We start from the raw sequence: 20,989 nt of genomic DNA on the forward strand, positions 1-20,989 counted from the left end.
TCGCTCGTAGAGAGCCGTTTAGAGCACACCAAGACATAGTTAACCTGACATATAGTATCTATGAGAGAATTTCATCTGCAACGAAGTGGGGGAATAATGTTCTCTCAACTCATTTGCTCCAACTTGTTTTCTGAGGTTCTAATTCATGGGATCTTCCATCACATAGGTTGGGTTACCCCCTCGGCAACTCACGTGGGTCATGCACCTATCTCCATCGATGCAGGGTCTATCATGTTCCTTGATAGTCCTTTTTTTAAAGGATTTGTCATTTTCCTAGCCGTTTAGGCATAATCCAACGCTATAACTCCGGAGTTTTTAGTTTTATGGCAAACCTTAGTCTACTCTTGGCATGTTTTGAATTCGTCGTATTATCCTTTGAAATTTTCACTTTTACAATCATAGTTTGGTTGTCACGGTTCATATGGATAGACGGTAGTTTCTCAACAATCTTAAAGTCCGTCAAGAGCTCACGAAGCCATTCCGCTTCGATAGTTGGTTTTGTCTAATGTTGTGAGTTCTGACTCCATTGTTGATCTCGTAAAGATGGTATCTTGCAAGACTTCTAGGAAATAGCGCCACCACCAAGAGTGAATACATATCCACCTGTGTCCTTCATCTCATCACTATCTGAGATTAATTTGAATCACTATACCCTTCAGGTCCTCTCGGAAACCCTATATAATCAATTACATGGTTCATGGTTCCCTTTAGATATCGCATCACTCTCTCAAGAGCATGTCGATTATCATCTCCACTGTTGGGCACATACCAGCTTAGTTAGTTTACTGAATATCCGAAAAGGTTAAATTCGGTGCTCTCGCCTCATTCGCTCAAAAATCCTTCCAAAATAAAACCGAGGAACCATTTCCAATTTTGCACTGAGAAATACTCCTATATTCATCCACTAAACTGAAGATATCCTTCCACCAAAATGATCCTCTCCGAGATTTTGTATGCGGTACACTGTCACCGTATAAAGACCATACTAATTTGACCCAAGGGACATATGGTCGAGAACAAAATTTGTTCAATTGTAAGAAGCACTTTATTTTGAAGCTCAATATTTAACACCCCCAGGCCCCATGCTTCTTGGGGCGGCAAACCAGGGAGCAAGCTGCCAACGCATTCACCAATGAGGAATCTTCATCCTTGGCCCAAAGACAATGTCTTGGTGCCCTATTACAAACCGTTTTCTGAATTTTAAGAGATGACATATAGAAGGAAGGTAAGGTTGAAAGCACTGATCTTACAAACTCCAGACATCCACCATAACTAAGAAAGCAGGCGATTGCATTTAGCCTCCTTTCAACCAAACCAACCAGAGGTGAAAGATCCTGGATAGTAGGTTTAGTCACACCCAAAGGGAGCCCAAGATAGGTAAATGGTAATTGACCAACCGCACAGCCAAAAGTAGTAGCAAGAGAATGCAAATGTTCCTCAACCGAGAACTCCTACCTCTCATGCTTTCGGGAAGTGGAAAAGTTTCTCCACGAAGAATGAAGCTTAGCGACAATGCAACCCACAGAGAAATTGCCTGGTAGCACACACTTGAGGAGCTGAAATCACTTTGCCATGATCTGTTGCTCATGAGCTTGTTCCACTACAGATTGGTTCTCAACCATTATGTAGTCGCTGAACTTCTCCATAGCATACAGTTCATGGCATCAGCCATGCAAACTCAGGACGCGTCCCACAATTCCTTTTGGTCTCGTATTTGAAGATAGTTAAAGGAAACGGATGATGCTAGCGTTTAATTATTAAGCATAAAACCTATATATATTACGGTTCAACTATGTGTACCAAAAACTTATGCTAAGCAGGACAAGCACCTATGTGAGAGCAAGATACCTAACTTCATGCATGAAAACTATGAAAAAGTAAAGTGCATATGTAAAGAGTTTGAGTATAGAAATAACCGAGGCACGCGGAGATGACGATGTATCCTGAAGTTCACACTCTTGCGAGTGTTACTCTCCGTTTGAGCGGTCTGGAGGCCAAAGCACCCGAAACGCTGTGAAAGCCTCACTATATATATTCTCCTCGAGCCTTCCCACAAAAAGGGAAGTTCGCGATCCATTATGGAATCTTGAAGGTGGTCACTGAAGCTGTACAAGCTTGGGAAATCCCCACAACTTAATTGGATGTTTCTCAAGAAATCGCCACAAAGGCCTCACTCTTCAGGAAGCTCCACAACTTAATCAGATGCCCCAAGAACACCACAAAGATCGCCAAGCCATCTAGGGTCCAAAGACCCAAGATGAAAAAGCTCCTGGTACAAGCACCCGAGAGAAATATCTAACGAAATTTCACTTCCACGTATCACTGTGGAGAAATAAAAAATGATGCATCAAATGCGATGGAAAGAACTTCACTCTAAAATTCCACTAAAGCTATAAAATCTATTGAGGGAACAAGTGAGGAATAACAAAAAAGGAGATAACAAATTTCTTCAAGATCTAGATCTAGAGGATTCCCTAACAAAGAGAGCATTGGTTGGTAAAATTGTATATCTAGATATCCTTTATCTGTTCCTAAAATGGGAGCAATAATTTTGAGGAAATAGAGATATAGAAAGCTCAAAGAAGGTAAACAATGGGGCAAGAAGGATCTGTGCAAAATTGGGTACCACTAGGGAAGAAAAGCCCCTTAAATAGGTACCCTGAAAATCCAACTGTTAAGTGCAGAAACGTAGGACCGGAACTCCCCCCCCCCTTTGGATTAGTACTACCGGCGATGAGGAAAACCATCCCAACGGTAAAAACAGAAAAGAAAAAAAGGAGTGTGCGGAAGTAGGGCGGTACTTCCAGGAACCAGCAAAATGCTCCCAGTACCCCTTCTGCAACCCCAAATCGAGTTTCCCAAACTTGGCCGAAAGTAGGGAGGTAGGCAGCACCGGGCAGATTCCGTGCATCCTAAATGGGGAAGGAAGAAATGGGAAGCAACCGACCTGCCCAACGGTAGTACCGGCCGGTATGGCTGGAACTTCCGGCCTCCAATTTTTCCAGAAATCTCGTTACTAAAACTACAATATCTAGAGTTTGGAAACTTCAATCGAAACCAATTTCTTTTTGGAAATATAACGACATGCGCTAACCCAAAAAAAAAGTGGGGTAGATTTTCCACAAATTTAGAGGTGAAACTTCACAACACGAAGAAGAACCGATAAAACTTCAAGAAAACGCATCAAGTAATTCGTGCAAACTCCATTTTTGAGAAACTAGAGCTTTTCATGAGAATAAGCACAAGCTCTAAAACACCACATGTATACGATCCAAATAAAAACCAAGAAATATGATGCCAAGTATACAAGAGTTTGATCTCTCTCCAAATGATACGAACAAGTTACTCACTCGAGGGTCCTTTTGATAGTATGACCATCTATCATATAAACCGGTCTCCCAAGTAAACCACGAGAACGATAAGAAAAAAATCTTAAACTTGCGCATTCCACTTGAGATAGATGATGAAGATCTTGAGCACTTCAAGATGAAACGCCTTTCTTGATTGTGCTTGCTTGATGGAGTCATGTGGTTTTCTCCCCCATACTCCACTATGGGAGAGCTTCTTCTTTGGCGCATATTCGCATATCCATGATCACCATATGGATGGCAAGCTCCAAGCATATGACCTCTTCGAGATAACTTATCTTAAACTTGCACATTATTTCTTCTTTCTTCATCTTGTTGATGTCTTGAAGATACACATGAGAGATCACTCAATCTTCTTCTTTAATTAAGACATACTTGACTTAGTCTCAATCTCCTCTTATGACCAATCTTCGGATCACTCCTTGATTATGCATTGGTCATCACTTCATCTTTTTATTTCAACATTGAAACCAACATATGGTCCAAGCATTGTCTATGGAATTTTTTTACAAACATAACTCAATGTAAACATTAGTCCATGGGGATTGACATTAATTACCAAAACACACATGGCTTCTCCATGCACTTTCAGATAGGCATCCACCAACTTGTTCCGCATCACACTAAGGATGGAACTCGCGAATAGAATGGTGGCCTTCCTGAACGCTTTATCCTCGCCATGAGAAAGCATACCTCTCGTAGTTATAGCCGCTACCCAGTGCATGCCCATGCCCATAGCAGTGAGCCAAAAGATGGTTTTTGTTTGCCATCTCTTCAAATGAGACCTCATAATGGGCTCGGTTCGAGCGCAGCAACAAAACTAGATGGTGAAAAAAAATTCCTAAACATATAAGGGTTTTGGGTTGTTAGGTATTAGGCAATTTTTTAGTGAGTTTAATTAGCGGAAGCATCATCACAAGTGCACTAGTCAACTTAATTAACCACAACCAGACAACATGCACAACTAGTAGATATGCAAGTAGAATACCTGCTAGTGCCAAGAGCAAGAAGGGAAGCATATATGTTGGCCCTGGGAAGGCCACCACCACATCATCTCCATTGTTGATGTTGCATGTGGTGTGATCGAAGCAGGCCGTCTCGATCGTTGTAAGCCGGCAACATAGTACTCGAACAACAGTGGATTTGCTCCAAGACAATCCCCAAAAACCTTATCGCATGCCTCCTGGTGCAGGATCTCATCGGGGCGGGGTTTTTGAGACCCTTCTCTCCCGATGGCAGTGCACACGGTCACCGGGATGGGAAGCCCAGAGGATGGCCCAATTGTTGGAACTTACGGCGAGGAAGAGATGGAATGAACGAACCACTCATCGTATTTGTTATGTTTTTCCTCTATATAGCTAAGACTTGGGTGACACTCTGCCAAACCAAATTGATATGCGGCGAAGGAAGACTCTAGAAGCCGAGTACATGTTAGACAAGCACATGCTTGTTGACACCTTCACACCCAGCCTAGCTGGTACACCGAACAAAAAGAAGTCATCCACAAAACCGGTTTCAAACTCGAACTCGGGTCACGTGAAGCGAGGCAATGCGGCGGCAGAGGAGGGGTGTACGGGGACCCCTTCTCTTCTCACTCACTTAGTGGAGCTGGAACAACTGCCCTTGTAAGCTACTTCAACTCCCTCCCAGCTAGCAATGTAGAACTAAACATAGTCGCCACAACTCCAACCAGCTGCCATAGAATTGGGGTTGAGAATTCAAGAAGTGTAGGTTACATGGGCTGCCTAAATGGGATGCAGCCCATCTATATCTATCATGTACATCGTGTTTTATTCTTATATCTAGATTGTGTGACGGAAGTTGTTTTTGTTTAAGAAACGTGTTTTGGATTTGGCTATGAATTGTATACATGTTATTTCTTTGCACTCGTTTTCTCTGAAATTTTTTATGTTCAAAACAAGTAAACAAAAGGTTTGTCTGGTACACATCTTAGTCTCTTACCTCAGATAGGAACATTCACGTGCAGCAACCAAACCTTCTTTTTCTCTCCTTGATCAGGAAACTGAATTTTTCGTTATAGTAATTGACATGATTAACTTTTTCGTTAAATTACTTGTATAAATTAACTCCTTTTTGTTAAATAAAACACTTCAACTTTTTAGTTGTTCTACCATGATCATTCCCGATGGTATCAGTTTAAAAATTGTCATCAGTTCATTCAGTTTATAGAAAACACCTGCACCTATTTTGTTTATATAACGTTGCTATCAGTTCATTCAGTTCCTTCACCCTATTCTTCAATATTTTATCATCGCTCTAATCCGCTCTTCCAAAGGATCCTGATGAGACGTACGTCACGCTCCATCCTATTTCAAATCATTTGATACACTACGGAGTATAAAACTATCAGCAATTTGCCGTAGAAAACATGCAGATAATTTGTGTTCATAACTGAACTAGAAGCGGGGAGATCACCAGCTATAAAATCGACCCTGCAGCTCTTTAACTCAAGCAACCAACGCAAACAAACTAGCGTACCATCAACCAAGAGGGGTCATACAAGAGTGGTCAGTGTCTAAGATGACAACTGTAAGAGCTCTTGCCACCATGGCAATCTTCCTCATGGTGGCGCTCTCGACCTCCCACATTGCGTCCTCACTCCGCCCAGGCCTCAGTGTTTGCCGTGCAAGCGGCTACCTCCCAGGAAAATCAGGGAACTGTGAGAGGAGCAACGACCCAGACTGTTGTGAGGTGGCAAGAGGTACCCGCGGTTTCATTGCTCGCCACCAGTCACGGCGAGCACAAATGCCGTCCTAACTCTCAACAGTTTCGAGAAGGGCAAGGACGGCGGTGGTCCGTCGGAGTGTGACAATGCCTACCATAGTGACAAGGAGATGGTTGTCGCGCTCTCAACCGGCTGGTTTAAGAACATGGGCCGTTGTGGGCATCGCATCAAGATCAGTGCCAATGGCAAGTCCGTGTATGCCAAGGTGGTGGATGAGTGTGACTCCGTGTATGGCTGCGACGAAGATCACAACTATGAACCCCCTTGTGCCAACAACATTGTCGACGCCTCTCCTGCGGTGTGGAATGCCCTAGGGCTCGACCAGAATATTGGCATGGAGGGCATCACCTGGTCCGATGGTGACAGTTGATTAGTAGGCCGCTAATACCCATTGTATTGTCCGTGTTTGTGTCTATATTGAGTGCCATGTCGGTACATATTGGCAGTAGCATGTACGAATATTGCATCATAGATTTATTCCTAGTAGCATGTATAATTATTGCACATGTATGTTCCTACCACTACCAGATGTTATCCGTTAAGATCATTGATTTTTAAAATAAATTGTGAGACGTATAGGTAGCATTTGTTAGGCTGAAGAATGTTGCATTTTGCTGTGTGAAATTATTATAGTACCTTGTTTCCTTAAGCAATTAGTTTCCTATTGTTGATTATAATGTTGTAATAGATGCATACATAACCTATAATTTCCAAGTAAACCAACCAAGTAAAACTAATTGATTATATTGTGTTCTCTCGCTGATCACTTTAGTTCATTTGCTCGTCGAAAACTCAATTACAATGACATATTTTCAGACTAGAGCACTGATTAAGATAGTGTAAACAAACCAAAGTCTTAAACTCATCTAGGAGAAACCATTTGAGTTTGACTTAGATTGGTGTGAGGACAGACGGCTGTACCAGCTCGCCCCATGTCAACTGGACCATCAGGGCAACCCTGACAATCAGCAGCTTCGAGAAGGACATGGATGGTGTGGCGGCCTTTGGGAGTGTGGCAACGCCTACCAGGCTACCATAGCGACGGAAAGATGATTGTTGCACTTTCCACTGTCTGGTTGAAGAACATGGCCCATAGTGGATACTGTACCAAAGGTCGCCTGCAATAGCAACTCCGTCTCCGTCAAGGTCGTGGATATAGTATGACCGTACGCGAACTGTGATGACAACCAAGACTACGAATCCCTCCAAGATATGGTCATGTGGAATGCCTTGTAAGTTAGGGCTCGATCAGAATGGTGGCACGAAGGGCATCACTTAATCTGATGACTGCCATCTTTATTAAAGAAAGCATCACTTAATCTGATGACTGCCATCTTCATCAAAGAAATGGTGAGCTGTTGGTGGTTGTGCTCATCATTTACTCTCTCCATCTAAAAATATGCGTCTCACTTTTATCTAGATGCATTTTAGTTAGAGATATATCCATACCTAGATAAAACTGAGACACCTATTTTTAGACGAAGAGAGTATATGATTTTCAGTGTACGTATATATGTCCCACATACTTGAGTGTTCTTGGTGATGTTATTACAAAATAAAAACAAAAGCAGTGTATGGTTAGCAGCAGTGAGAAGTTCTTGCGTGCAGCATCCGGTAAGCAGTGAGACTGAACATATCAAGACAGTAACAAACATGTCATTCCTATTTGCAGGAGGAACTCAAGACTAGAGCATCACAAAGCGAGTAACGAACACGGTTAAATTCCATAGAAAATGATGCGTTCAATTCTACAGAAGGTTCTCCAGCATGGTTCCATCTAAACTACAGCATGCATGCAGCATCTTTTAAGCAGGAAGAATGCATTCCCCCATGATGCAAATTCAACTCGGTCAACTCCAGCATTACACAAGAAATCAACAAATGGAGCTGCTAACTCAAGGCTCCGTACAGATCCATGGAGAATCATTCCATGATGCTTGATACTTGATTGAAGCACTGACTGTGCAATCAAGAGGATTCCATGATGATAAGTAACACGACTGGTCAACTCCCGACAAATCAGTACGTACAGATTTTTCCAGGTTCTTCAGCTTAGCACAGATCTCAAATGACTTCCACGAGTCTTTCCCGAACTAACTTCTGGTCTGGTATTTGTTTAATGCTGCCCATGGGTCAAAAATTTAAGTGTCAATACTTATTACCTTCATAAAATATTTACAAAAGGTTGCCTAGGAATACATAACAATCAAAATGTCAAATATAACTTGCCTGTAAAGAACTTCTCCACCACGGAACTTCTTAGATAACCACTCGGGAGAAAGATCCTCCAAGATATGCAACTGTTCTTCTATCTCTCCTGTCAAGTGACAGACCAGACATGGGGAAGAGAATGGACAATCAGAACAGCTTTGAGAAATATTCAGTACATAAGGGTTGGAACTGTTATATACGACGTACCTGTCTCTTCTATATCCAGGTTATTAGCCAGAATATTGTGAACGAGTTCTTGTTTAGTGATTAAGGAATTCTTCGAAGATCCAGAGATGCCACAGACAATGTCGAAAGTGGCACGTAATGAATCTAGCTTTTCCTGGGAATTCGTCGAGGGTACTTGATTGGTTTTGTCAGTATCCTTTTCCTGCAATTAACAACAAAAAGGTGCTAAATCAATATGGAAAAATAAACAAAATGAAAACAATAAACAAAGATGATTAGGCAATTACTTTCTTCTTATATACAGTTATTACAGTGCAACAAAACCAAGTACTCATTCCCACATGCCAGGCTATGGTATAATAAGATAACTGGCAATTTACTGTTGGTTCCCAGTATTCTTATGAGCATATATTTTTAAGACAAACGATTCTACCTTTTGGCATTTGAACCCAGGAACCTTCAGTCACCGAATAGTCCACTCTGTCACTCTGACCACTACCCAGACTATTGAGCTAGTAACTAAGAGATATATCGACATGATTCACACTAAAATCATGTTATCAACACCAAAATGACATACATGATACATTGCACAGTGAAGTTCTAACAGAGATAAGAATGCAGTAAACATAGTTGCTACGTAGTTATGCAATTGCAATGGTGTAAGAAATTCATTACCTAGTATGTATAAACCCATATGCTCAAACACATATCATAGAATGGTGTAAGAATTAAATCACATAGAGACATACCACCAGTGTGCTGGTAAAAGTACATGTTTCTTCTGGGAAAAGGCATTTTCCAGCTATAACCTCATCTTCTGCGACAAACGCCCCATCCTTGTCAAGCTTTGATGTGTCAGCAGAAGGGCTTTCATCAAATTTTGATGGTGAGAACATTACTAGTGATCTGCGTGCTGAACTGGCAGATCGTGCTTCAGATCCATGTCTACTTGAGGTTTCTATTTTCCCAAGTGGAGTGGGCAATGGCCTTTTTGGTGTCTGCATTTGTGGTGTTTCGGCCATCAATGGTGAATGCGAGATGGCTTGCTTTGGTGTATCTTTTTCAGAGAAAGAGATCAAATGGCGGTTTGGAGTATCACAAATATTGGTCTTGGCTGGAACAGAGACATGCTTGGTAGAGCTTGCATCTGGAGCTCCTGTATCATCAGCACCCAGGAAGATCACTTCTACTGGATCAGAAAGCAGTTGAGTCTTTTTAGTAACTTTAGCAATACTTTTCTGGGACATGATTTTCTGAAAGGATTGAGGGAAGTGAGAAGAATTTGAAAATCCATTTTCAGAGGAACTTTCAAGAACTCCCTCAACAGAATGCCCATTATGCAGTTTATCAAGATACAGCTCCCCCTTTGAATCAACAAGAACTCGCTGAGCAGAATGCCCATTATGCAGTGTATCAAGATACAACACCTCCCTTGAATTAAAGGGTTCTGGTAGTGTGGCCTCAGGAATGTCAATATCCTGCATGCATAAAATTCCAACGAAAATACTGAGAAATTTATCATGACCTGAAGATTGTAATAATAAAAAAGCAATGGGTTATTGTAGCTGAAAAATAAGTAACTAAAATTGAGAAGCTTGAGGTGCTCCAAGCAAGGTACAAAACATGTCATACACAGAAAACTAAGAAAAAACTAGCAGCTGAACTAAGTTCAGTACCTCATGATGAGATTCCAAAAAGCACAAAAGCTTTGAGCGAAAAGCCTCGCAAATTGCCATGGCTGGAGACTCATGAGAATTGCTGCACTCCACAGTGTCCATTCGAAGTGTGATTTCCATGTCAGCATACATGCATATGTTTTTCTCATCATGCAGGAGTATCCTAGTTATCTGGATTGCTTCTGGGAATAAATGTTTCATCTGGGCCAAATGAGTGTACAAGAACTTCCTGGAACGCAGAAACCCATTATCAAACTCCAGTACATGAGTAAATGATTTTGCAGACATACATTTCTCATTGTCATTAGTACCTCTTTGTAAGTACTTCCACTTGGGTTGCAATGTCCTTAAATGTAGCCATCTTCTTCCTCAGACGCAGCAACCTTATAGAACTCTCCATCCGGTTGAAAAGATTTAGCAAATTCTTGTGTCTGACATTGTAAGAAGAAAGGACAGTCAAGGATAGACAGCAAAAGGATACACACAGCATATAAGATGAAAAAAAAAATGGCTCACTTCTCAAGAAGCCCGTTTGGAACTGAAGATTGGCTGCTACCAGGCAACAAAATATTGTCATTATCATCTTCATCGTCTGTTTCATCCTCATTTCCCAACAGCTTCTCAGCTAATATGTCCTTGTAACTCTCTGCAAGTAAGTTAGTTGCCAATGAGCTGACAACAATCTCCTCCCTTTCAGACTCTGGCTTTTCTAGAGTTGGTGATTCAATTTTGCTCCCAGCATCTTCCATATCAGCTTTCATCTTCTCCATAGTTGCAGGGCTACTTGAGTTGTTGTCATTAGCCATTTGATTAATTCCTTCCTCAAGGTCAACCTGAGCACTTTTCCCGTCGGTCATATTCAACTCCAAGCACTACAATAATGGACTAAACATGTATCAGACAATTTTCTTGCAGTAATTTTCTCTAAATCAAACGGGAGACAAATGAGAGTTGCATACAAGTACGTCAGTAATAGTATCTCCCAGATCTACTGAATTACTTGTTACACAACATGGTAAGATCTAGTCCTCATGGCTCCAATACAAAAAAAAATTACAGCCAAAAATACAGAATTACAAATGGAAAAGTCTCTACTTGTGTAAATCTATTTGAAATGTAAATTACCATCAACATATGGTAGCGAACTCCAGCCTAGGCTCCACTGCGAATGCGCAAGGATGGGAAAGGAAGAACTTGGGATGGGTTTTGTTGTTGGCTTAACAAGGAGCTCTGAAGCAGAGAGGACAAGATCTAAGATAGATGCAAAATTGAGGTGGCAACTGTGGAAAGCAAGAAAAAGAAGGAAACCCTAAACTTGTTCCCATCATATGCAGTGAGAATTTTAGAGATGTGACGGGGATTGTCACTGGGGTGAGCCAAAATTTGCAGGCATTTTGGATACTAGTTCTAGCCAGGGAGGTCCCAAATTCCTGTGTTAATGACAAATATGATAATTGCAAGTAGCGCCCAAGTTCTATTGGCATTACCAAACTATGGGATGGTTCACAAGGTTCAACATAAACCGCAAGGGTGGGAAAATCTGAACATATCTAGTGCGAAATTTCATACAAAGGCACCACTAGGCGAGTAACCAAAGCTGAACCAAGAGAAAAGATAAATTAACAACTATCTGTTGGCTCCCTCAAAGCCAAATCCACAAGTTAGAGAGGGAAATTTGGCACAACTATTACAATTCAAAGTGGAATCTGACAAATACCCCAAACCCTAGGCGTTTCTCCACGGCACTGGTCATAGCACAACATGCCCAGAGGTCGGCGGCGCGATTCCGGCCACCGCCAGGCGAGGTGCTCGGATGCAAAAAATACGACCCAACAGAACGGGCGAGACGGAAACATCGGAACACGCCGAATCGACGAGACAAGGCACGCATCGACAGTGGTGGCGCCAAATCGGCGACTACAGAACCAACGGGATGGGCAGATCTAGAGGAGCTTACCGGCGAACCGAGATCCGGGAGCCCTTGCGGCCTCGGATCTCGCGGGACACGGCGGTTCGGGCGGGGCTAGTTCGCCGTGGGAGCGGCCGGCGGCGGCGGCGGGAGTCTGTCGTTGGGGTGGGAACTTGAGAAGGGCGGAGAGAGACAGAAATCCGAAGAGCAACAATGGGCAGGGTGCGGTTCAAAATAAGCCGAGCCCAACGGTTACATTCCTGGCCTTCTTATACGGACGAAATCAGGAAATCTCGTTTGGGCCGGCCCAAAGCTCTGCCGCAGCTGGGCCGACCCGCTGGACCCACGCCGGCGTTCTTCCCCAACTTCGACGCGAATCCCTCCGGCACCTCGCTCGTGCCGCAGAGACGATGGCCGAGCCTCCGGCCACCGCCTGCCCCGCCGAGCTGGAGCTCGCGCGGGCGCGGTGCCGCGCGCTGCACGACCGCCTCGCCGCGTCGCCCGCCCCGCCGCGCCACCCGGCGCTGCGCTCCCTCCTCCGCCTCGTCGCCGCCGAGCTACGCTTCCTCACCAACCCCCCGGACCCCGCGGCCGCGAGGCCGCTCTCCTCCAACCTGCCCCACCTCGGGGCGCTCCACCGCCTGCTCACCCACCCCGCCGTGCGCGCGCCGTCCCGCCTCGCCCCGCTCCCGGGCGTGGACTTCGCGTGCGCCTTCCGCTCCCGCGCCGCCTGGGTGCTCCTCTCCGGCCGCAACCCGTCGGGTCTCCGGTGGGCCCCGCGCCACCGGGGCATCCGCCCCCGCGTCGCGGCTGTCCTGGATTCCGCGCGCTCCGCTCCGCCGGCCACCCGCCCCGAGAAGCTGCTGCTCGCCTTCGCACGCGGCGTCGGCGCGGACGTCGTGCGCGGGCTCGCGGATGAGTTCGGGGCCCTGGAGATCGACTTGCTAGCGGAATTCGTGGACGACACCGAGGAGGATGGCTGGGTCAGCGTCAGCTTCCACCCCGATGAGGAGATGAGAAGCTTTAGGGCGTTCGAGATTGACATCGTGGATGGTGGTGGTGCTGAAGTACTGCCACAGCCACCGCCCCAGGTGGTGAACCTGAATGTGCGTAGTGACGACACGTTGGAGGGTTGTTTTGGTGACTTCTTGGGGAAGATGAGGATGGACTCGATGGAGCTCGTGAATTTGGACACCACTGCTCTTGTTGCCATCGTATCAGGTATCAGCAATGGCGGGGTGGGGAAGCTGATGAGTGCGCCGGAAGCCGAGACCAGGGGGAGGTTCAAATGCAACTACAAGTTCGTCATGGATCAGGTACTTTGGGAAAGATTGCTTCTCAAAATTCAACCTAGCAGAGTTGTGTTTGTAAATAATCTAGTTCAGATAGTTATCATCAACATCAACTTTCCAATGTTGTTTGATCCGTAAAAGTTGATGACAATGTGCTAGCAAGAGCAGTATTTCTTTTTTCTTTTAGCAAGAGCTGTGTCAATATAATGGAATCGTTTGGTACTTCTTGCAGGCGCAATCTGAACTCCAGTATCCAATATTTGTTGAGTTAGGGAAAGCAGTGGATGGAAAAAAATGTATCATATGTGAAACAGTTAGCTCAGAGTTCACAGAAATTGCTTCAATGTGCGGTGGACCTGAGGAGAAAGCCAGAGCAAGTCAATTACTGAAAAAACTTATGTGAGCTTTCTTATATAACTTTGATTCTGTTCCTGCTTGTAATTTATTTTACGAAATCCTAAAAACTTAGTATTCCATAATTCTAAAGGGACTTTATCTGTCTTGTATCGCTCTACTTTGCAATTTTTATTCTGTTCCTGCTTGTAATTTATGGTCAAGTTTGTGCAGCGCATACACCCAGTAATTTGATTTCTAGCTATGGCAGAATATTTTCAATATGTTGAGAAGCATGAAGTGTTATTGTCATCGATAGTTTTGCAAGTATTCTTCATTCCTATTCTAAAGGAGAAACTTATAGTAGGGACTGATCCACAGTCCAGACACATAGCAACTGTGACAGAACTAAGAGGGGAGAAGTAGGGAATATATATTTTCCATTGAACACAAAAGTTATAGACCATGCACATATAATGTTTTTATTTTGTAAAGGAGGCTCAAAGAGCCCTGGATTTTATTCTGTTCCTGCTTGTAATTTATGTTACCGGGGACAAGTTTATGCGGCGGATATGCCCAGTAGTTTATTTTCTAATTATGGCAGACTATTTTCAATATGTTGAGAAGCATGAAGTGTTATTGTCATCGACAGTTTTGCAAGTATTCTTCCTTTTTTTTTCTAAAGGAGAAACTTATAGTAGGGACTGATCCAGGGTCCAGACACTCTGTGACAGAACTAGGAGGGTAGAAGTGGAGAAAATATATTTTCCATTGGAACATAAAAGTTATAGACCATGCGCATAGAACGGATTTTTTTTGTGAAGGAGGCTCAGAGAGCCCTGGTTTTTGCGCACAAAAAGTTTGGTCCAAACTTTGAATTACTTAGGAATTATCATCCCAGTTTCATGGCTATGCTATTTTTGGTCTTTGATCTGGTACACTTTTGCTTACTGCTTACTAATGCTGAACAAAAGAGCTGATTCACTTAAAGGGAACTAATTTCAAATACTTTGTTCCTGTTTTCTTATGTTGACAACCGCTTGCTTGAACTGTTTTCTTGGTTAATGATTATACCCTTTCTTTTCCTGCCTTTGCATTTCTGCTTGTAAGCGTATATTGGGGGTTGTGATTTCTGAGGCCTTATATTGTCAGCGGATTTTCGTTGATCATCTTTCCAGCCACTACGGTTAGCAAATTTCAGTGTACAGTCACATGACATAAAAAACGGATCAGCAAGGTTTCCTAGTGCATTTACTAAGTGGGTGGGATCCAGCTTCAAACACTTTTTTTCTGTAAAACCTTGGTCTGCATGCATGTTACGCTGTTGGTTTGTCGATTTGTGAGCTTTCTTTTCATTCACACGAACTATGAAGCCATTCATGTAGCTTTATGTTGCTCAACCAGGAAACTGTATTTGCTGTAGTTTACTGTTTATTATCATCTCGAGATTCCACTGCTGCAATCTGCAAACGGTCTTCGATTCTTTTTACCCCAGTCAGTCTTTTGGCTCATACTTAAGCAATGCTTTTTTGTCCTGCAGAATAGTCTCGGACAGTCCTTCACCACGCATGATGGATCTTCCAACAACAAGGAAGCTTGCGATGAAAAACAAAGTTGTCTTTGGTACAGGTGACCACTGGCGCGCACCCACTCTGACTGCTAACATGGGGTTTGTAAGAGCTGTTTCACAGTCTGGTATGCCATTGTTGACCATTGAGCACAAACCCCGGGCGCTGATTGGCTTGTGAAGGCATAATGTTACAGTCCTGAAGCTGTAGTAGTAACTGATGCTTGTTATTCCTACAGCTGTGGTTTTGTAAAATATTGTAGTTCAGTGGAGCCATATTTTATAGAAGGCAGATGGATGATATCTCTACATCTTATTTTACTGAACCTATGTGTCTTTATCTGCTTTCTTCACTCTATCCTCCTGGTTGTCTAAAACAAACCTTCAAGAAACCAGTTTCTGGTTCATTAAAAACTCATCATAACATCAAGCACTTAACCAGCTGATGATAGCTGAGGAAGAATTTTAAAATTAATAAAACTAGGCGGACAATTTTTCCATCTCCATGGGAAAAGGCTATCATCTCCTACTAGATAAATTCCTAGTTCACCTTTTGGGCTTCCACTCTTAAATAAAGCTCTTGCTTTGATAATTCAAAATTGGGTGAAGGTTTTTTTTTACGAAGAAATTTATATTCAAAATCATTCCATTCAGAATTCTTTGCTCTCTTAAAACGTCGGCCTTCTAAATTCTTATAAGTGCCTCCAGGAAATTATGTTTATTGTATTTGGCATTGCAAAGGGTCCAAATTCTTATAAGTGCATCCGGGAATTTACGAGTATTGTATTTGGCATTGCATAGTGTCCTTTATTTTCTACAACCTCCCTTCCATATTAAGGGCCTGATTGGTTGCCAACAATGGGTTTCCCCGTATCTAGTGGAACAAAATTCTGCAGTTTAGAAGCCCAGCTCACACTGAAATGTTGCAAAGCACGATGTTTAAAGCAGGTCAAATTTTTGCCCCAGAGGAACATCCGATTCGGCCGTTTTTCCAGGGATAGGCCCTGTCGAGCGCCACGTGGTTACTGTTTTACACGCGTTGGGAAGTGCGGGAGCCGAGGCGTACCCCTTTACTCTGCACTCCACTCCCCTCACCGCCCAACACCTCCCTCGGTTTCTCCATGGTCGCCGCTCCTCCTCCTCCCCCTCCGCCCGGCGACCTCCCCAGCATCAGGAGGATGTCCGCCCAGGAAGTGTGGGCGGCGTGACAGCTCGACTTGCTAGCGGTCAGCGGAGGCAACATTGTAGCCGCACTGAGGGCCCGTCCCCGGTATGTTCGAGGTCACGCTCGACGAGGGCGACGACGACGGCGGACACCTCAGAGGTGACGGATCTGACCGGGGATCATCATCGGCGCCGGTTCACGGTCGAGATAGCGTCACGGCAGGCAAGACACCTGCGTTCGTATGTCCTCCCTCGCCGATTTGGCTGGGGGGTTTTCAACCCCTCCGGAGCCGCCCCGAATAGGCCCTTGTGTTCTTCCCGGGCTTCGGCCGGTCACCCCAGGTCTCGGAGCATTCCTCCACCAACATGAGCGCTCGATTTCTTCAAGGTACGCCCGCAATCTCGTAGATTTAGGTAGCGGTTAGGGTTTGATCAAAATTGGTAACCACCATTGATTGGGTAATTTTTTGGCAAGACTGAGCAAGACAATGCCAACGCTATTGATCATGGTGTTGATCATGCTCTGGATGATGATCAACACATTGACAGTGCCAAAGCTATTGATCATGGTCTTGGTCATGCTCTAGTTGAGAATGCCAAAGCTCTTAATCATGCTATGGATCAAGCTCAGGACATTGATAGCTTGACGTCCTTGATCATGCCACCTGCACGAACTTTCTTATCTGATTAGGTCGTCAAGCTGGAGTGCAACAGGGTGGGCAAGGGGTGGTACCCTCCACGCGACTACGAGGACAACATCGCCCTGAACCGCTGGATGAGCGCTCTGAAGCCGAAGGTGCCAGGCAGGGGTGGAGGCAATGCTGATGCCACCTCTCACCGTGGGCCACCAGCTTGAGCTGGGGCACCTCTCCAGGTCGTTGATGTCGCGGAGGTTCTATGTGCAGCTCAGCACGGACAACCTCGACATGCTCGTCGTGCCGCCATTTGTGAGTGGATCAAGATCCCACTGCCACGCAGTGTGCCCATGTGTGCACGCCGGTTCTGCGACGAGTGGGTGCAGGTCATCTACCATGCATGGTGGCCAAGTGGTCATCGGCAGGAACTGGGCGCAGACGGCCTGCAAGTGCAATCTCCATTACGGCGACGTCGTGGAGTTCAAGCTCTAGGCCTTCGTCTTGAAGATGATCATCTACAAGGCCGACCGCTCCACCGCTAGGCTCTACACCTGCTCCGGTCACGGCTAGATAGGGGCGCCCCTCCTTTTATATGTATGTCTGTTAATTATGTCCATATGTAGTTGTAGTGGTACTTCTGAACCTATGCGTACAAGACAAGACAGTGACTTGGTGTTTGATCAAGGGGTTCTACGGGCTTATATCGCCCTGAAACATCCTTGTCATTGATCAAGGGGTTCTACGGGCTTATATCACCCTGGAACATCCTTGTTTTTTATCAGGGCGTGTTCTGACAATGGTGATTAGGTGCTGCACTTAGCTAATTATGTCTGTTCTCTTGAGTGCTAGGTACTGTGTTGTTGTTAACGACTAGTTAAGGGTAAGAGCACCTCTGCTTAGCACATAACCAAGCATAACCAAACAGGCAATTCTTCCCTCATCAGCCGATGTAGCGCGCATTGTTACCAATTAATCAATGAGCCGAAACCGCACTACTCCCTCCTTCACAGTTTATAAGGCACGCGCGTACCCCTAGGTCGCAAATTTAACCTATATAATTTAAATTATATAATACAAAATTTATATCATTAGAAAATAGAACATCTGAACTTTCTAATGATATAATTTTTATAACATATAACTAATGCTAACTTGATCAAATTTGCGATCTAGAAGTACGCGCGTGCCTTATAAACTGTGAGAGAGGGAGTACGAAACTTTGTTTTTTAGAGTAATGCCGTACTAATACATAACTAAGCACAGATATGCACTATGACTTAAACAAGCATATAAGCCTTCCATATGAATGAGTTTGGTTCCAAATCACGACGTGCTACAAATAAGCATAGCTTAATTACTACAGGTTCAGGTTGCTCCAGAGATGACGCAGATTGATTTGGGTTTTCCAGTTAATGTCCCTCAAGGTCTTTCTTTGTTGAACAAGGTATCACCAGACCTCCTAAAAAACTCTGTAAAAGGAACTTTATGGCTCCGGAGTTCTTCTAGCTTCCCATCAGCAAATTGGTTAATTTCAAGTTTGTATGGCAGATCAGCTTTGTCCGTTTCGTCCACCATGAGCACAGTCTCCTTGAAGGTGTTGAACCGACGATCCATCTCATCATGGTCACGCTCCTGGTTGAAAGCCTTGCACCAGCGCTCATACAAGGCCCACAAGGCTTCATTTGACTCAAGGTCTTCCTCTTGTGCCACAAATTTCACCTTACCTGGTGCTGGAGCTGGACGGTGGATTTTGGTATTGGTTGGTGGTGCGGCGATTGTGGATCCAATGCCAGTGCCAGGGCTCCAGGGGGGCTGTGCGGCGATGGGGAAACGACCGCTGCCCAAGGAGTGGCTCCGGGAGGGACTACGCAGGAACGGATCTGAGGCAGCCGCAGCCGCAGCCGCACCGCCTGAATCTGCGCGGGCGACTAGCGCGGCACAGCGAGATGCGGCCGACGCAGCTGAGCGGGCAGCGCGAGATGCCTGACGGCAAGCCTGCAAGATCCTCGACGCCGTCGAGGGCATGATGATAGGATGGATCTGGATTGGATTGGATTGGATTGGATTGGATTGGATTGGATGACCGCCCTCGGTCTCTCCTGTTTCGCTCTTAGGGTATGTCGCGCGTTTTAGGGCGTGTTTGGTAGCCCGGGGCTGCTGAGAATGTCTTTCTCCCCTCAACTATGCTGATCTTAGCTATGGTGAGTTCAGATTTTTGCTCTTGTTTGGTAGACCGGGTGTGTTGAGAGTTTCTCAGCTGAGAAGCTGTTTGGTTGTCACGTATGAGTTGAGCTGTGCTATACAAAAATAAAAAGCAATCTAGTCCCTGAATACAAACAGTCAAAGCAATCGGGTCCCTGAGGGAAGAACTAAAAAGCAATCGGGTCCTGTCGTCGCCGCCGGTGAGGGAAGTCGACGCCGCCGGCGAGGGAAGCCGTCGCCGCCGGTGAGGGAAGCCGTCGCCGGTGAGGGAAGTCGTCGCCGCCGGTGAGGGAGTCCCTCCTGCTCCGCGCCTGGTGAGGGCCATGGCGGCTCGCCTGTGGAGGCCATGGATCCCCGCGTGCTGGCCATGCGTGCTCGCGCCGGCGTCCCCGGCCGGGCCCAGCAGCGCCGCGGAGGCCATGAACCCTTCGCCCAGCGCGAGCACGCCCCTCCTGCCGGCGCCGGTTGCCACCGCCGCCGCATCGGAAGACGCCGACGTGGACGGGGACGCGGAGGAGCTTGGTCGGGCGCGGCTGCTTGGTCGGGCGGCCGGAGGCGACGGGATTGGCCATGGCGGCTCGCCTGCTGAGCCTGTGCTGTGGCTCGGTGGAGGGAGAGAGATGGAGGCGACGGGATTGGCCATGGTCGGGCTCGGTGGAGGGAGAGAGATGGGGGAGAATGGGGACGAAGAAAAGGTGGGGGCGCGTGACCCCTGCGCGCTCGGGCTGAATTGCGGCCTCGCGGGGCGCGTTTTCGGGCGAGCAGAGCCGGGATGAGGAGCGAAGCTCGATTTGAGCTTCGCTCGTGGGCAGGGCTGCGACCCCTTTTCCGTATTGGTTGGGAGTTTCTCTGTTGGGCCGAGCCGGTCTAACAAACAAGATCTCCTAGGTAAAAGTGGGATGAGGAAAGAATATCTGAGCTCCCCCAGTCTACCAAACACACCCTTAATATCCCTGTTTATGTTTTGGGCTGCTTCAGCGGCACGACGTATTTATTTATTTTCTTATTTTTTTCCTCTACTCCATTTAAACATAGTTCCAAATATTATATATTGGAATATGATTTTACACAAACTAATACATAATTGAGATTATGGTTTACACAAACTAATACATAGTTTTAACCATGGTGGACACAAATAAAATATTGCAAAATGAGGAAACCAGTTGTGTTGATTTCCGTTTGTTCACTGCCAAGAAAGAACATTCGAGGACACCCTCAGTCACCCAAACTGGAAAAATCCAGCGGGAGATGGTGTCCTTGTTGGTTCTACCGAGGACGAACATCTAGAAACCTCAACTAGTGGCTTCGTCTGGCCGTAGCCAGATTCGCTGCAAAGAAAGAACACTCTAAGTTCTAGCTATCGGTATCCGAGCCAGATTCGCCGGTGTGGTAGTGTCTGCGGCACGTCGTGTCGTCGAACACCTTGACGATCATCTCGCCATCACGTACCCTCGTAGAGGAAGGTGAGCTGGGAGCCGCGCTCGAGCTCGAGGTCGCGGGCGAACTTGTCCCAACCCGTGTGCAGGTACATCTTGCACTACCCGTTGAACAAGATCTCCACGGTCCAGCGGCAGAAGTTGCATCTGGCCTCCCGTAGCTGCAAATGCGCTGGCTCGACGCCATCGACGAACTCGACGAACTTGTCCGGGAGCCGCTTGATGCCGAGTGGGTCGTCGTCGATGCGGAGGAGGAAC

General features: G+C 45.6%; 2 protein-coding genes and 1 pseudogene across 3 annotated transcripts; 2 read left to right on the top strand and 1 right to left on the bottom strand.

Moving 5' to 3' along the window:
• Positions 1-5,936: 5,936 nt before the first annotated feature.
• Positions 5,937-6,484, top strand: LOC124647523 (annotated as a pseudogene).
• A 1,316-nt stretch (positions 6,485-7,800) lies between these two features.
• Positions 7,801-12,233, bottom strand: LOC124705677 (CDT1-like protein a, chloroplastic). 2 transcript variants are annotated; one of them, XM_047237381.1, is made up of 8 exons: positions 12,148-12,233; positions 10,707-11,062; positions 10,502-10,621; positions 10,191-10,419; positions 9,264-9,992; positions 8,533-8,713; positions 8,344-8,431; positions 7,801-8,236 (listed from the first exon to the last, which is right to left on the bottom strand). In XM_047237381.1, the coding sequence occupies exons 2-8, from the start codon at positions 11,045-11,047 to the stop codon at positions 8,179-8,181; spliced, it is 1,746 nt and encodes a 581-aa protein (XP_047093337.1). In that variant the 5' UTR covers positions 11,048-11,062; positions 12,148-12,233; the 3' UTR covers positions 7,801-8,178. The 2 variants fall into 2 exon arrangements, with proteins under 2 accessions (XP_047093337.1, XP_047093336.1); XM_047237380.1 differs by lacking the exon at positions 12,148-12,233 and adding an exon at positions 11,316-11,339.
• Positions 12,234-12,509: 276 nt separating this feature from the next.
• On the top strand, positions 12,510-15,617 carry LOC124647525 (UPF0415 protein C7orf25 homolog). The gene is made up of 3 exons (XM_047187453.1): positions 12,510-13,415; positions 13,624-13,790; positions 15,265-15,617. Exons 1-3 carry the CDS (start codon positions 12,510-12,512, stop codon positions 15,470-15,472), a joined length of 1,281 nt encoding a protein of 426 aa, XP_047043409.1. The 3' UTR covers positions 15,473-15,617.
• Positions 15,618-20,989: the final 5,372 nt, after the last annotated feature.

Source organism: Lolium rigidum, chromosome 4 (genome assembly GCF_022539505.1).
Source record: "Lolium rigidum isolate FL_2022 chromosome 4, APGP_CSIRO_Lrig_0.1, whole genome shotgun sequence".
In the NCBI taxonomy this organism is placed as follows: Eukaryota; Viridiplantae; Streptophyta; class Magnoliopsida; order Poales; family Poaceae; genus Lolium; species Lolium rigidum.